This window comes from Rhincodon typus, chromosome 8 (assembly GCF_021869965.1).
Source record: "Rhincodon typus isolate 14 chromosome 8, sRhiTyp1.1, whole genome shotgun sequence".
Taxonomy (NCBI): Eukaryota; Metazoa; Chordata; class Chondrichthyes; order Orectolobiformes; family Rhincodontidae; genus Rhincodon; species Rhincodon typus.
The window spans coordinates 53,405,877-53,423,419 of record NC_063339.1 but is presented as its reverse complement, the minus strand read 5'-3'; the positions used below and the strand labels follow the sequence as shown (position 1 = coordinate 53,423,419).

At 39.7% G+C, this 17,543-nt stretch overlaps 1 protein-coding gene across 2 annotated transcripts in view; it reads right to left on the bottom strand.

Annotated features, from left to right (window-relative positions):
• The window catches only part of mipol1 (mirror-image polydactyly 1), a 334,335-nt gene that overhangs the window by 197,238 nt on the left and 119,554 nt on the right, over nucleotides 1–17,543 (bottom strand). For both annotated transcript variants that reach the window (XR_007262721.1, XM_048600410.1), the window contains exons 2-3: nucleotides 6,631–6,766; nucleotides 5,666–5,771 (exon numbers count right to left, since the gene is read on the bottom strand). Coding sequence is in view for 1 of the 2 variants with exons in the window: in XM_048600410.1 (XP_048456367.1) it covers nucleotides 5,666–5,771; nucleotides 6,631–6,766 (242 nt within the window). In the remaining variant the exon portion in view is untranslated. The remainder of the gene's footprint in view (nucleotides 1–5,665; nucleotides 5,772–6,630; nucleotides 6,767–17,543) is intronic.

Below are 17,543 nucleotides of genomic sequence, written 5' to 3'. Positions count from 1 at the left end.
ATGTGGTCCCATGTGATTTAAATAGCGAGCAGGTTTGATAATAGTTGTTTGCAGTTGTGGCTATGTGGAACACTGCAATCGTGTAAAATGACAAAAGTTGTTTTAAAAAGTTACATCCAGAAGCAAAGCGCAATTTATCATATAAAGTATATTCCTAGGTTTGATAAGACCATAAGAAATAGGAACAAGAGTAGGCCATTTGGTCCCTCGAGTCTGGTCCACCGTTCATTAGGATCACATCCGATCCAACATTGCTCGTATCCACTTTCTTGCATTTTCCCCATAACACCTGATTCCTTCCCCTACTGATCAAGAAACTATCTCACCCTTAAATGTACACAAGGACTCTGCCCCCACAGCTCTCTGTGTCAAGGGACTTCAAAGACTCAACTCCCTCAGAGAAGAAATTCCTCCTCATCTCAGTCTTAAACTGTTACCCATTAATGCGGAGGCAATGCCCTCTACTTCTAGATTCTTCCATGAGGGGAAACAATCTCTCAGCATTTACCCTGTAAAGCCCTTTCACCTATATGTTTCAATGAGATTACCTCTCACTCTTTTAAATTCCAGTGAATAGAGTCCGAACCTCTTTAGCCTTTGCTTGTAAGACAATCCCTCCATACCAGCTTTGATAATTAACCTTCTCTGAATTGCCTCCAATTAAATGACATCTTTCCTTAAAAAAAGGGACTGAAACTGCTCACAGTACTCCAGGCATGGTCTCACCAGCACCTTGTACAGTTACAGTAAGACTTCCCTACTATTATACTTCAATCCTTTTAAAATAACATTCCTGATTATCTACTGTACCTGTGTGCTATCTTGCTGTGTTTCATGCACAAGCACCCCCAAGTCCCTTTGTGTTGCAGCTTTCTGCAACTTTTCTCAATTTAAATAATACTATTCTTTTGTTCTCCCTTCAGAATTTACAACTTCACATTTGCCCACATTATATGCTTTTTGCCAACCCTTTGCCCACTTACTGAACCTATCTATATCTCTCTGTAACCTGTTTGTATTCTCTTCATAAATTGCCTTTCCACCTATTTTTGTGTTTCTGCAAACCTGGCTACCATACATTTGTTTGCCCCCTCCAAATCATTAATATATACTGTAAACAGCTGAGGTTCCAGCATTGATCACTAGGGAACCCCACTGGTTACAGACCTACATACTGAAAATGAACCCCTTATCGCCACTTGCTGCTTCCTATCCATTAGCCAATTCTCTTTCATACCAATATATTACCTCCAACACTGTGGGCTCTTATTTAATGACTTAATCTTTTGTGAGGTACTGTGCCAAACACCTTCTGGAAATCCAAGTACAACTCTACCCATTTCCTAGCTACTCTCTTGCTCCTAATATTTGTATAAAATATCTTGGGATTCTCCATAATTCCACTTGCCAAATCCTGCTTGCCATGAACATTCATGGTGCCTTTTGGTCTCCTGAATTCCTTGTTTATGTTCTTTCCTGCTTCCTGTATATTCTTCAAGGGTCTTGTTTGATTTCAGTTTCCTAAGCTTTATATGTTTCCTTTTCCCTTTTGACTAAACTTTCAATATATCAATATTCAGGGCCCAAATCTTACCATCTTTATCTTTCATCCTCACAGGAACATGCTAGTCCTGAACTCTGATCAACTGGCCTTTAAAAGACTCTAACATGCCAGATGTTGATTCACCCTCAAGCAGTCAGCCCAATCTAATGCTCCAGTTCTTGTATCATACCGTTGTAATTAGCTTTCCCCAAATTTAGCATATTCGCCCAAGGACCATTCTGTTGCCCTTCATAACTATCTTAAAACTTATGAAATTATGATCACTGTTCCCAAAATGGTCCCCCACTGAAGCTTCCATCGCCTGGCTAGGCTCATTCCCCTAATGCAAGGTCTAGAATAGACCCTTCCCTCGTTGGACTACGTACACACTGTTTCAAGAAACCCTCCTGGATGCACCAAACAAATTGTGCCCCATCTAAGCCCCTGGCACTAAGGCAGTCCCAGTTGACATTGGGAGAATTAATAATTATCCACCACAAAATCCCTGCTGTTTTTGCATCTTTCCATGGTCTACTTACATATCTGTTCCTCTATCTCCCGCTGACTATTGGAAGGCCTACATATAAACCCATCATAATGATTGCATCTTTTGTTTTCTTTTACTGATCTGGCTTCACTGAATGAGCCTCGAAGACGCCCTCTCTTCATGCAGCTGTGATCTCCTTAATCAGTAATGTAGCTCCCCACACTTTTTACATCCCTCCCTATCATGCCTGAAAAATCTAAACCCTGGCATTTTGAGCTGCCTGTGCAAGCCTTTCTCTCAACCAAATTTCTGTAATGGCTACAACATTATAGTTCCATGTACTCATCTAGGCTCTCTGCTCATCTACCATACCTGTCATACTCCCTGCATTGAAATAAACACACTTCAGACCATCAGTCCAGCCCTACCTATTCTTCCTATTAGACTTAACTGACTTAACTTCTACCTTCTCCTCAATCACGCCACATGCTGATGTACTGCAAGGGTCATCCTGACATCTTGAGTACCTACTCGTGGTCACTGGCTGAGACGGTTTAGATAGTTGATTGATACAGCATAGATGGCCAGCCCCAAAATAAGGCATATCACCAGGGGTAGCTGTGGACAGAGAGACATGATTGGGGAAACGAGCCATCACCTTCTTAGAATCAGGAGTTTCCTTACATCACTTCATGGAAAGGACAAAGACTGTTACCACCAAAGACTGCAAGTCATCAGGGACAAACATCCCAATATTTCAAAACCATCACCCTCATTCTTCAACTCTGCTGAATAACTTTGGGATCAGTGAAGCATTCACATCTGTCACACTCATATACTTTATTTGTCTCATTCAATAATAAAGGTAAAGTTGTCATTGCTTACGAGACCATAGGGTTGCTCTCTTATTAAAAACAGACAACTGGTGGTTTATCCTGAGGGTCACCAAACGTCGGGCAAGGGGTCAGTTTGAGAAGGAGAGTCCTTCATGGTAATCTCTGCCAGTATGGGAAGTGAACCCATGCTTGTTGGTATCACTCTGCATCATAAACTACCCATCCAGCCAACTGAGCTAACCCAACTATTGTTATCAGCCTAACAAGTCTTCACTTCATTGTTTTATATCTCCCTCTTTTGAACTGTTGGGTTATACATTTGGAACCTTCCAAACTGCAGGGACCTTTGCAGAATTAATAGAATTTTGCAAGAAAACTAATTTTCCAGAGGTTTAGGTTTCAGAAGGTAATCGAATCACCTTGCTGAAGTGGATTTTGACAGGTCTGATGTCTATGTTACCAGCCATACTTTCAGAAATCTGGAATTTATGCAGCATCAAAATTGGGTAAAAACCATAGACTTGCAGATGCTGGAAATCAGAAACAAAATCAGAAATCGCTTGAAAAACTCAGCAGGTCTGGCAGCATCTGTGGAGAGAAAGCAGAGTCAATGTTTCGCGTCCAGTGACCCTTCTTCAGAACTGTTTGTAGCTAGGAAAAGGTTGGTGCAGCAAACTTTGTTTGAACCAGCAGCTTATGAACCGGGCCTCTCAATAAACTAGTAAAAATTATAAATCTGAAATACTGGAAGTTAACTGTATTATTGTGATCTCCACATAGTCAGTTGAGGGTGCGAGGAAGAAGGCTCCCTGTCTTTTAAGTTTAATATAAAGCAAAGTTGCATTATTTTTTGTGATTTATGCTGTAAATAAAGTAAAACAGTGATGTGTACACTCCCTGCATTATGTTTCTATTACTCAACTTTGAGTCAAGAAGGTTGCAGGGTTCCCAAGCCAAAAATGAGGTGTTGTTCTTCCAACGTGTACTGAGCTTTGCTGCAGCACTGTAGCAAGTTTGAAAGTTCAAGGTCATTTTTGCGAACGGGACACAGGTGTTCTGCAAAGCGGTTGCCCAGTCTGCGCTTCGTCTCCCCATTGCAGAGAAGAACACATTGTGAGCAGCGAATACAGTAGACTAAATCGAGTGGTGTGCAGGTAAATCAGTTCTTCACCTAGAAGGTGTGTCTGGGGTCTTGGATAATGAGAAGGAAGGAAGTCAAAGGGCAGGTGTTACAACTTTTTATTGCAATGGAAGGTGCCATGAGAATGTGGGAGGAGTGGAGGAGGAGTGGACTAAGATGGCCCAGAGGGAACGGTGCCTCCAGAAGGCTGACAAAGGAGAGGAAGAGACTATCTGTCTGGTGGTGGCCATCCTGCTGGAAGTGGCAGAAATGGCGACTAATGATTCTTTGCATGTGTATGCAGGTGGAATAATATTTGAGGATGAGGAGGATGCTATTCCTGTTGTGGGAAAGAAGGGGAGGGGTGAGGCCCAAAAGTGCAGCAGGTTGGTTGGACACGGCTGGGGGCCCTATTAACCATGCTGGTGAGGAATCCTCAGTTGAGGAAGAAGGTGGACACTTTGGAGGCCCCCACGTCAAAGTTAACGTGATCAAAAGAAATATGACGGAGTCAGAGGAACTGGGAGAATGGAACAGAGTCTTTACAGGAAACAGGGGGTGAGGATATGTAGTCAAGGTAACTGTGGGTGACAATGGGTTTGTAGTGGATATTAGTGGCCAATCTATTCACAGAAACAGAAACAGAGATGTCGGGGAAGGAAAGGGAAGAGTCAGAGATGGACCAGGTGAAGATGAGAGCCAGGTAGAAATTGGATTTTACATACGTGGAATGTATGTGTCATGTCATTTGCGAGTATGACACTGCTTATGCATATTGAAGTGCACAAACTTTTGATGCTGGATTCAGCAGTGGTGAGACACTCCAAGGTTAAAAAGCAAGTGATCAATTTAAGTTTATCTTTTACCAACATCTACTAAAGCTAAACTATTACCATGACATACAGGAGGCTGGAAGAACACAGCAAACCAGGCAGTATCTGGAGGAAAGGGGCAGTCAATGTTTCGGGTATTACCTTTCTTCCAGTCCTGAAGAAGGCTAATACCCGAAACATTGACTGCCCCTTTCTTCCAGATGCTGCCTGGCTTGCTGCATCCTTCCTGCCTCCTGTTTGTCTACTTGGATTCCAGCATCTGCAGTTTTTTTGTCTCTATTATCATGACATGCCAGGGAAACATGCATGTTAAAATAGGATCTTGTCTTCATTGGTTGATCAAGTTTGGTAATAAAACAATTAAATCTGAACTACAAAAGCTTGCTTTAACTTGTCATATTGCTGGCATGCGGGCTGGTACTTCTGAAAGAATGGGTTGAGTTGTAGATAGTTGTGTGTACATCCAAACAAAGGATGTTGTGATGCTTTGAACCAGTTAAAACAATAAGCACTGTTTAAACTGCTGGATGGAGGGTAAAGACACTGGTAATCATTATTCTCCCTTGTTGACTCAAGGCCTTTCAACAAAACAAACAGCTTCTTTTGTGATTAAACTGACGGTGTTAACAATGCATTTAATGCCAATATCAGCATGAATTCAAGTAAAGCTGTCCAGCACGCTAACACTGAGATCCAGGAATTACTCATTTCATATGACACTTAAATACGTTACAAACTAGAAATCCTCACACCTTTAGCAAATACAGTTCGTGTTCAGTAACGTCAAATTGTAATATTTCTTATAAATCAAACAATAAACCACTGAAATTACATGCAAAAATGTACCTGTAGCCTTTTCAGCTATTTTGGCTTCTATTGTTTTTTCTTGTAATTCAGTGTCAATCTTTAGAATTTCTAATTCGTGCTCTTTTTCTGACAGTTTATCCTGAAGCTAAAAGTATAAACACAATATGTTGTATATATTTGAGGTCAAATCATGAATATTATTTTTGACTATAGATCAATAAATTTGTAGTTAGTAGCCTTCATGGGATGTATGTAAAAATTAGAGTTGGTATTTCTAAAGGCTACTAACAATATCAATAATTAAACACAAGTATTTGCACACAACTTTTACCCTCAACAAACATGCAGACATCCCACAGCATTAAATAACATTTTAACATTAGCTATCCGAAGAAATGAGGTAATCTGATACAAATATTTTACCATAAGTTATGCAGTACAAATTATTAATTTTACATTTTTACATTAGATCTAAAGATTTAAAGAAGGAATTTTCTCCAAATTAAGGGGGACACTTTTTTCCAAAGTGCTGCTTGTATGGGTTGAAAATGGAACAAAGATTTGACTTCGTGGTATATCCTCGTCCAAAATTTACAGCTACATGAAAATTGACCTTGCAACATAGAAATCTAGATTTTGAAGCAAGTTAGCATTGTTTGGATCAGATAATTTAAAATTCAAAGTTCAAAATCAAAAACAGGTCTTTATCAAGATCTGAAGGCATTTTTGTGAGCCATTATATAAGTGGCAGACATCAGCTGCAATGAAATTGCAGTGATAATCATCCTGTGAACAATTCCACAAAAACGACAACTGAATACGTGACATTTGTCCTTAGGCAGATGGGCAAAAATGAAAATATAGCACTTAAAGATAAATTTATCAAGTTCTTATTTAAATGTAACAAAAAAAATGGTCTTGAAATAGCAAGGCAAGTATAGGATTAAATATAATCATGAATGCCACAAAGTACAATTAAGCAATCTAAACTTTTAAGAACATACCTTTTTATTAGTTTCTGCCACTGCATTCAACTCTTTCAACAGGAATGTTACTCTCCCGTTATCATTTAAGAGTTTGGTAACTTGATCTGGGGTGAAAGGGTCATCTTGTGTATTACTACCTCCGTTTTCTGCCCTCCTGTCACAAATCAAAGAGAAATCATTTAGTGAGGCTCAAAGTTCACTTGAATGCACAAATTTAGTTTAGGAGCTCAGGTCTTTTTTGATTGAAGACTTGAATTGTGCAAATAATGGTTGAATATAAAATGGGCCTAGTTATTCTAAAGCATGATAATTTTAATCTCTTGGGATTTAGTGTATGTGGAGCATACATTACAAGTAGTGCTTTTGGAAGGCTAAAGCTGAAAAATTAAACGTTAGTATGAAGTCCTGAAATGTAAATATGTCTCATGTTGATATGATATTAGGTCAGTTATAGAACTGATCTTATTTTGAAATTACTTACTTCCAAGATGTCCTGCGTATGGTTAGTACCAGAATTCTTAACCATAAATTGCAAATATTTATGCTCTTTCATTTTGGTTTGGAAAGCAACGTTATGAATGAGCCCTGAACATAATGAAGTAAACTTAATTCCACACCGGTTCAAATATGACACAGTTGAAAGGAGAAAACAGGCTATTTAAATTTCTGGAAGAAAAGTTAAGCAGTCCTGTCACTAATATATGATGTCTCACAGATATGATATCCCTTCACCTCTCCTCCGTCACTCACTTCCAATCTTACAGTTAGTGTAATGGAGGGCCCTTTTTATATGGTACTATATTAGCAAATGACACGCTTATTTGCATGGAATACTATTAGATTTCAACTCTCAATGTATAGAATAAATTGTCTGAAATGTCATGAAAATTTTCTACATAGCCTTCACAAGAAGATACCAACCATAAAATGCACTTATGGGGCAGTGATAACGTATGGGCAAAATCCTTAGCTTTGTAATCTGGAAGAAAAGGTTAACGTCCTAGGGACATAGTTTGTATTCCACCATGGCAGATTTGAATTCAGTATAATCTGGATTAAGGAGAGCCTAATGATTATTGTAAAAACTTATATGGTTCACAAATCCCTTTAGGGAAGGGAATTTGCCATCCTTACTGGTCTGGACTACATAGGACCCCCAGATCCACAGCAATGTGGTTGACTCTTAGCTGTCCTTTGAAATAGCCTAATAAACCACCCAGTTATATAAAACCACAATAAAACTCTGAACAAAGAACAAACCAGATGGATTACTTTGTATCCATCTAAAAACCAGAAACAAGAATAAACACACAGCCCTGTCGACCACATAAAGTCCTCCTCAGGGAGCTGTGCCAAAATTGGGAGAGGTGTCTCACAGACACAGTCATACTCTCAGAATCATTCTTGAGAGACAACATGCCAGACACCATTGTCATCATCCCTGGGTATGTTCAGCCAGACCCAACAAGGGTGGTGGCACAGAGGTATACAGTTGGGAGGACACTGTACTGGGAGTCCTAAAGATTAACTTGGAACCACATGAAATCTCAGGAAATTAAGTAACATGCAAGTGTGGAAACTTCCTGCTGATTACCACCCAATCAGCTGATAAATCAGGATTCAAGCATTTTGAATCAATAAGAGGGAAAAACCTACTTCATCTCATCCTCGTTAATCTACCTGTTGCAGATTTGTCTTTCATAACAATATCAGTAGAATTGAGCACCACACAGTACTTGTGGAGATCAAGTTCTGTCTTAAAATGCAAGATGTCATCCATCATGCTGTGTAACACAACCACCATGCTAAGTGGGATAGATTTAGAACAAATGTAGCAACTGAAGACTGGGCATCCATGAGCCACTGTGGACCATCAGAAGCAGCAGAATTCTATTCAACCACAATCTGTAACCTCATGGCCTGTATCAATAGCATCAAATAAGGCAACAATCCTCATTAAGTGAAGGAAGCTAGACGGCATGACAGGAGTCGCACCAGACAGACCTAAAAACAAGATGTCAGCCTGGTGAAACTACAATACAGGGCTGCTCACATGTCAAACTGTAGAAGCAGTAAAGAATAAACAGGGTTAAGCAATCTTACAACTAGTGGATCAGATCAAAATTCTGCAGCCCTGCCACAGAGTTGTGAATGGTGCTAGACAACTAAGTGACTACAGGAGTTGGAAACTCCACAATAACCCCATCTTCAATGTTGGGAGAGTCCAGCACATCAGCACAAGCCATTAGAATGAGGTATTTGCAATCTTCAGTCAGAAGTGGCAAGTGGATGATCTATCTTGGCTTTCTCCTGAAATCCCCAACATCAAGGGGTGGAGGTTAGATAGACCTTAGGATTAGGGTAAAAGTTCGGCACAACATCGTGAGCCGAAGGGCCTGTACTGTGCTATATTATTCTATGTTCTATGTTCTATCACAGATACTAGTCCTCAACCAATGTGCTTTACTCCTTGCTATTGAGAAATGGCTGAAGACATTGGATACTGCAAAGGTTATGGGGAACTGGCAATATTCTAGCAAAGTACTGAAGATTCTTCCTCCAGAAAGTAGTTGTGGTCCCAGCCAGGCTGTTCCAGTGCAGCTCCAACTGTAGCATCTACCCAACAATGTAGAAAACTAACCAGCTATACACAGTAAGCAAACAACAGGATAAATCCAATCCAGCCAATTACGCACCCCCATCAGTCTACTCTCCGTCATCACTGAAGAGATGGGAAGGCTGTGACAGGCGTATCAAGCAGCACATGCAAAGGAATAACTTATCTGCTGACACACATATCAGGTTTTACCAGGGCCACTCAGCTCTTTGATGCCATACCCGGTCAAATGCTGCCTTGTTGTCATGGGCAGTCACTGTCATATCTCAAATCAGCACTTTTATCCATGTTTACACCAAGGCTGCAAAAAGTCTACTCTCGATCATCAGTAAAGTGATGGAAGATGTCATCAACAGTGCTATCAAGCAGCACCTGCTCAACAATAACCAGCTCAGTGATGCCCAGTTGGGGTTCCGCCAGGGCCACTCTGCTCCAGACCTCATTAAAGCCTTGGTTCAAACATGGATAAAAGAGCTGAATTCCAGAGGTGAGGTGAGAGTGACTGCCCTTGACATCCAGGCTGCATTTGATTGAATGTAGCATTCCAAACCCCTAGCAAAACTAGAATCAATGGGTATCGGGGGTAAACTCTCCGGTGGTTGGAGTCAAACCTGACAGATAGGAAGGTGGTCGTGGTCATTACAGGTCAATCATCTCAGCTCCAGGACATCTCTGCAGGAGTTCCTCAGGGTGGTGTCCTCAGCCCAACCAGCTTCAACTGCTTCATCAATGACCTTCCCTCCATCATAAGATCAGAAATGGGGATATTCACCGATGATTGCACAATGTCCAGCACCATTCGCGACTCCTCAGATACTAAAGCAGTTCATGTTCACTTGCAAAAAGATCTTGACAATATCCAGGCTTGTGCTGACAAGTGGCAAGTGACATTCGTGCCACACGAATGCCAGGCTGTGACCATCACCAATAAGAGACAATCTAACCACTGCCCCCTTGATATTCAACGGTGTTACCATCACTGAATGCCCCACTATCAACATCCTGGGGGTTATCCTTGACCGGAAACTCAACTGGACTCACCACATAAACACAGTGGTGACAAAAGCAGGTCAGAAGCTAGGAATACTGTGCCGAGTAACTCACCTCCTGACTCCTCAAAGCCTGTCCACCACCTACGAGGCCCAAGTCAGGGGTGTGATGGAATACTCCCCAGTTGCCTGGATGAGTGCAGCCCCAACAATACTCAGGAAGCTGGACACCATCCAGGACAAACCAGCCTGCTTGATTGGCACTACATCCACAAGCATCCACTCCCTCCACCACCGATGTTCAGTAGCAGCAGTGTATACTATCTACAAGATACACTGCAGAGATTCTCCAAAGATCCTCAGACAACACCTTCCAAACCCATGACCACTTCCATCTAGAAAGACAAGGGCAGCAGATATATGGGAACACCACCACCTTCGAGTTCTCCTCCAAACCACTCACCATCCTGGCTTGGAAATATATCATTATTCCTTCACTGTCGCTGGGTCACAATCCTGGAATTCTCCAACCCTAATGGCATTGTGGGTCAACCCACAGCAAGTGGACTGCAGCGGTTCAAGAAGGCAACTCACCACCACCTTCTCAAGGGCAACTAGGGGCGGGCAATAAATGCTGGCCAGCCAGTGACACCCACATACCACAAATGAATAAAAAAAAAACAACAGAATTTATTGTTGAGTTCCCATATTTGCCAGTATCTCCTCACTGTGCAGAAAAAAATACGCCGTGAAGAACAAAATGCACAGCAAACCTCAGCATTCTTCATGAAAATTGACATATCTTTTGAAAATAAAACAGCTTTTCACTTTAGACATATTAGGTTAAAGGATAGGTTAACATAGGCACAATGGCAGACATTTAATAGGTCATTTCACTGCATACAGAATACATGCATTTCAACAAGTAAGAAAAGTTCCAAGTACAGAACCCACCAACTATCAAAAAGATTAAAGACAACTCAGGAAACTTAAAGAAATAAAGTATCAGTAACAAACATGGCTGGCAGGTCAGAAGGTGAGATGGTATATTTAAGTAAATCAAAATATAATAGAAGTTACTATGGCTGAAAAAATTAAAGGAAGAAAGTTGACTAGAAATACCAAAAACAAATTTCTGTAAATATTTTAAAAAGAAAACAGCCAACAGAGAATTGATCCAATAGAAAGTGAGATGGAGATCTAATAAAAGAAGCTAAGGATATGGCAGATGAATTGAATTTTGCATTCGTCTTCATTACGGGGGATGCAAGTAAACTCTCAGAAACAGGAAATGGAAGACCAGATCTGCCAAACATGCTGAGTTTCTCCGGCAATTTCTGTTTTTATTTCCAGATTTCCAGCATCCTCAGTCTTTGTTTAATTACAATTTATCCAACCTTGGTGACTCATCCACCTTCAAAGTAAGTCTCTCCAATACTTCCCTTATCATAATGTTTATTCCATATAATATCGCACATTCATCTTTCACTGGAATGTCTGCATCATCCCTCTTCTTCATAAATATAGAGATATAATACTCATTTAAAATTCTGCCTACAGAGGGCACAGATTTTAGGGTATTGGTAGAAGGACCAGAGGGGACATGACAAAAACAAAAATTTCACCCAGAGTGTGGTGGGTAATCTGACATTTTCTGCCCAATTTGGTGTTTAAGGCAGGAATCCTCAACAGATTTCAAAAGAATTTAGATCCACACCTGAAACACTGTAACTTGCAAGGCTATGGACCAGGTACCAGAAAGTGGGATTGGAATAGCTGGTATAGACATGGTGGGATGAATGGCCACTTTCTTGCTGTTCTGGTTCTATGTTTCCAGGTTAAGAGAATGGACAAGGATTTGGCAAGTGAAGTATCATGTGGAAAGTATCAAATTGTGCATTGGGCAGTAAGAATTAAAAAGCCAATTAATAAATGGTAAGACACCACAGAGCTCTGTGATGCAAAGGGATCTGGGTATCCTAGTGCATCAATTGCAAAAAATTACCATTAAGGTACAGCAAGTAATTAGGAAAGCAAAAAGAATGCAACCGGAATTGAATACAAAAGTAGGGAGGATACGTTTCAGCTATGCAGGGCATTGGTGAGATGACATCTGTGATACAGTGTACAGTACTGGTCACCTTACTAAGGACAGCAATTTAAATAGTTCAAGGTCTTTCAGACTAATAACTGACATGAGTAAGTTGTCTTATATGAAAAGGTCGGCTTGTATCTGCTTGAGTTTAAAAGAGTAAGAGGCAACTTGATTGAAACATATTAGATCCTGACAGGTTTCATGCGGAAAGGATATTTTCTCTTATGAGGTAATCTACAACTAGGATCCACTGTTTCAAAGTATGAAATCACGCCTATAAGACAGCATGGAGGAGAATTTTTCCTCTCATGGGATATTGAGGTGGGGGGTGGTGTCATGAGTCTTTGGAACTCTATTTCTCCAAAATGCAGTGTAAATAGAGTCCCTGAATATTGTTAAGACAGCAAATGGATGGAAGTTAATTGGTAACAGGCGAGAATAGATGAATAATCAGATCAGCTATGATCATATTGATTGGCAGAGCTGGCTCAAAGTGCAAACTGTCCTTGTCCTGTTCTTAATTAATATATTTATATGTATCTTGTAGAGTGCAACGCTCAATGAATTTTAACCTTTGGGTACTTTGACTTCAGGCCAACCAGAAAATTTGTACACCAGTTTGTCTTTTTTTAAGAAGGTTCATGGTGAAATAAACTTGAGGCAACTATTAATGGATGGTATGCAGCCAAACCTGGTTTAAAACATTGTGAACTGATCCACTTACCAACAACAATGATCTTCTTCAGTAAAAGACAAAAAAAGGGCATCTTTTGAAATTAGAATTGAGATACATTGTTAAGGCAGTGTAAATCAAACTTCACTGTACAGCAAGACCATATGACACTTAAAATACATCTTTCTTCCTTCTATATTGATTCCTATCTTTGAAAGGGCAAGGAAGAGACTTTGCATTCTGCCAATCACATTCTGGGCTGAAGAATGTGTGTAGTAACTTGCTATGATTTACTTTGTGATTTTTTTCCCCCCAGTGAGAAAAGAGCAAGTAGGGCTTTACCTCTCACAAGAAGAGAACTGATTATACTATTTATGGCTGAAATCTGTGCCCCATTTCTGCTGACAGCAATAAATAGGAGATGACTCTCCAATATTTCTAGTTGGTAATGCTTACTTCATTATAAAAGCATGTAGTCTTTCTTAGAAAAGGTCCTATAATATAACGCGAACCTGCAAAGCAGAAACAAAGGAAAGCTAATTTACAAGAAGGGAAGTGTAATATTTGCTTCACAAAATAAAGTTAATAGTAGGCATCATCTTCACATTTCCATTTTTCAGAGACTGTACTTCTGATCTATGTAAAACATTTGGTTTCAGCATTTTGATCCAAGTTGGCTGAAGAAGAAAAATGATTGGCAATCATGACTAGTAAATCAATATTATTATGTTTTATATACTATTTCCTTTATTCATTCACAGGATGAGGGCGTCACTGGCTAGGCACCATTTATTGCCCATCCCTAATTGCCCAAAGGGCAGTTCAGAATCAACCACATTGCTGTGGATCTGGAGTCACATGTAGGCCAATCCAGGTGAGGATGGCAGTTTCCTTCCCTAAAGGACATCAGAGAACCAGATGGGTTTTTCCAACAATCGACAATGGATTTATGGTCGTCATTAGATTCTTAATTCCAGATATTGAATTAAAATTCCACCATCTGCCATGGTGGATTTGAACCCACGTCCCCAGAACATTATCTAGGTCTCTGGATTAACAGTCCAGCGATAATACCACTAGCCCATCGCCTCCCCCTTATTTAAATAAATAACATCTTAAACTCCATTGAATACGATGCTGACTATATCCTTTTTCAAGAAAATATTCCCCAAAATCCTTGCAAAATTGTCACATACCATGACACAGTAGTTAGTTAAAACTGTATTCGACTTGGGAGTTACACAGATTACCATTCCCAATATTTTGTATTCAATATTTTTCAGTATTTGTTTATAACTATATCTCAGAGCCAGTTATCCATCCTGAAGAATAACACATTATGAAGATCATAGAATCGGATACAGAGCAGAAGAGGCCACTCAGCCTATCGCGCCTGTGTCAACTCTTTGAAATAACCATTCACTTAGCCCCATTTTCTTTTCCCATATCCTGCAATTTCTGGCCTTCAACCATTTATCAAATTCCCCTTTAATTTTACTAGTATAGCATAGTACAGGAAATAAAGGTATGTAATTGATTTGAACGTTATGACAATTGTTTATATATCATTAGTTCCAGGTTAACATCAGGCCACCTTCAGATAGCAATGGACAGTATTTCAACAACTGAACACAAGTTGAAGGAGAACTGTATGGGTTGGGAAGTAATTATTACAAGACAGAATCTTCTGCCACAGTGTTGCACAGGTGAAATTTTAAGACTTTTGGAACTGGTTTCTGGCATGCCTGGACTCTTCTGTTCTTATAATCAGACTCTACGCTGAGGACTCTTTTCAAGGGATATTTATCAAGCATGTACAGTCACTGTTGCTTGTAGCTACTCTTGCCAGGACATCTGCTATCATGGGATGTCACAGTCTTCTGTCTTGCATCATCATTACACATTCACGGGACCCTAACTTCAATTGATCTGTGGTCAATCATTCAACTATACTGAGATCGACACCTCTTTCTGCTGCCTTCCACTTTGATCTGTAGAAGAGGTCTCTGTTGCTATTCAGTTTGAAACAAATGACCAAAATACAGACTCTCTCTTCTCTGGGTGGTATGTTTTAGCATTCTTTTTGCTCTTGCAATTTCATGCATGTCTTCATTTGTTATATGCTCTATGTATAAAATATGCAACATTTGTTAACAGTTGCGTTTTGTACTAGTCACATACTATCGTGTACTATGTTGCAGTTATTCTGGAAAACTTGAAGTTATGGTGGGATGGATGGCAAGACTTCTCTCCAGCAGTCCCACTGGGATGTTCAGTGATGGTTCAGTACATAGCACATACTGCTGTATAGTGTTTTGCTTCTAGTCATGGTTGACGTGTAGATTAGAAGATAAGAAATAGAAGTCCTCAAGTTTGGTCTGCCATTCAATATTTTATTGGCTTACCTTTTGTCTCGACTTCATTTTCCTGCTCATTATTCTTATCTCTTGATTTTCCAAGAGATTAAACATCTGACTTTCTTGAATTTAAATGTACTCAACTATGTATCATGTTCAACCTTGAAATTGTCAATTTCAAGACTTATAACCCTCTGAGTCAAGAAAAGTTATCCTCATCTCAATCCTAAACAATCAAACCTTTATGCTGAGCCTGGGTCCTGCTGTTCTAAATTACCTAGCCAGGGAAAATAACCTCTCATTAATTATCTTCACTGTATGGATCAAGTCCCTTCAGAAAGTTGCATGTTACAATGCAATCATGTATCTTCCTCCTAAACTCCAGAAAGGAAAGTCCCAATTTTCCTCATCCCCTTACCTCTGCTCCTTCATTGTGACATACTATATTTTGAGGAGAATGCAACTGAAATCCAGGACCAGAAGGTTTATGCAGAATCCTTGAAGTCAGAGCAAATTCCTTGGGAGCATCTGGTATACCTTGCAAATGTTAACAATTTTTAAAAAGTCTGGAAACAACCAAGCACTTATATGATCATAGCAACAGCCAATAGAAATCAAACAGCAACTGACATGAAGATAGTTGATGCTCCTTTGAAGTAGCATTGATGGCGGGCAAGGGTTCTTCTTGCTACTAAGCACATGTTCAACTGTATGAAGTTAAGGAAAGGCCTTAGCTGGAGCACTGAGCTCAAAAATGACAATTCTGATATCATACCAGCAATACTTGTGAATTGCCATCAAGATCTGCTTACATTACATTCTTTTGTGACATAGACTGCGCAGATGCTAACATCCCCAATCAAATTGTCAGCCAGTACCAGAATCTCACATCATTCAAAAGGCAAAGTGGAATAGATAGCACCAAAACAAAAACTGTGCTATGGAATTGTATCTCATGGCCTGTATGTCTCAATATGCATCCTTCAATCTCATTATTTAAAGGGATAAGCAGTTGCTTGCCCTGTTCACACAAGTCCCAGATCCCTACACATTATGCTGTTTTTCTCAGATCCTGATGACCCTAAGTTGTTAGTCAAAGGCCCGTAAAATGTCTGTGGGATGCTGGAAACAGTAACTGTGACAATGGTGAGCAAATTTATTCGTTGCTGTAAAATCCAAGCCTATGCCCTTATGGTGAACATGATATATTTGTGGACAGATCACATGTCAACTTTTAAATGTTCATTATACAGAGGACACTGATTGAGATCAACAATGTTGTGTAGATGTTGTATGATTTTAAGGTCTTCCTGAAGGTGATGGCACAATTCTGAAATTGTGGCCCCCGATAAGCACAGCCTCCAGGTATTCTATGATAACTGCACTGTCAGTATGAGATAGCTGTGTTCGTATAAGACTCTCAGACTCACCTTTGAGCATGAAACAGGACAGTGTTCTACATATTCCAAATAACATTTAATGCTCTTGCTAGTGCTTCTCTGTCATGACTAGGTCTCGTGGTCACTGATTGCAGGTCTTGTAGAATGCAAACTTTGAGGAACTAAAAGTGAATGAATATCTAATGACCTATCAACCTACTCAATTGTATTAAACCACTATGAAGTCCAAAAGGAACAAAACTGGAATTAACTGCCTGACATCAGTTTTAAAATATTATGCACATCTCATGCATTAGCATCCCTAAAAGATTCAAATCAATGGAACGTAACTTCACAGAATGAGAGCAAGAAATTCTGAGAAAAAACTATTACATTTTTTTGCAGCTAGGCAAGGAAATGTTCAATACTTTCCATATAGGGATTGTGTTCCTGCAGCCTTTTAGGGTAACTGCAAACAATTTAAAGGCTTCTTAACTGTTATATATTTAAAGGTTTATTGAAGCTTTTAAGCTTGTGCATGGAGTTACTTTCAGTGACCTAAACAAAACTAATAAAGCTTTTAGGGAAGTTTACAGCAATTAATAAATCTCAGTTTTCCTGTTAGGTCTGGTTATAGCTTTATAAAACTTCATTCGCTGTTACCCCAAATCCTCCCACTTACTCCCCAAAAGAGAGTCTAAATTAATCAAATGTTTTGTGCAGCTCTTCAACTTGAGCAGGTACTGCTTTCCATTTAATGCCTCCATGCAGACACCAACTTTGGATTCTCCTCAGATTTTAATGACAAAAATCTATGCAAA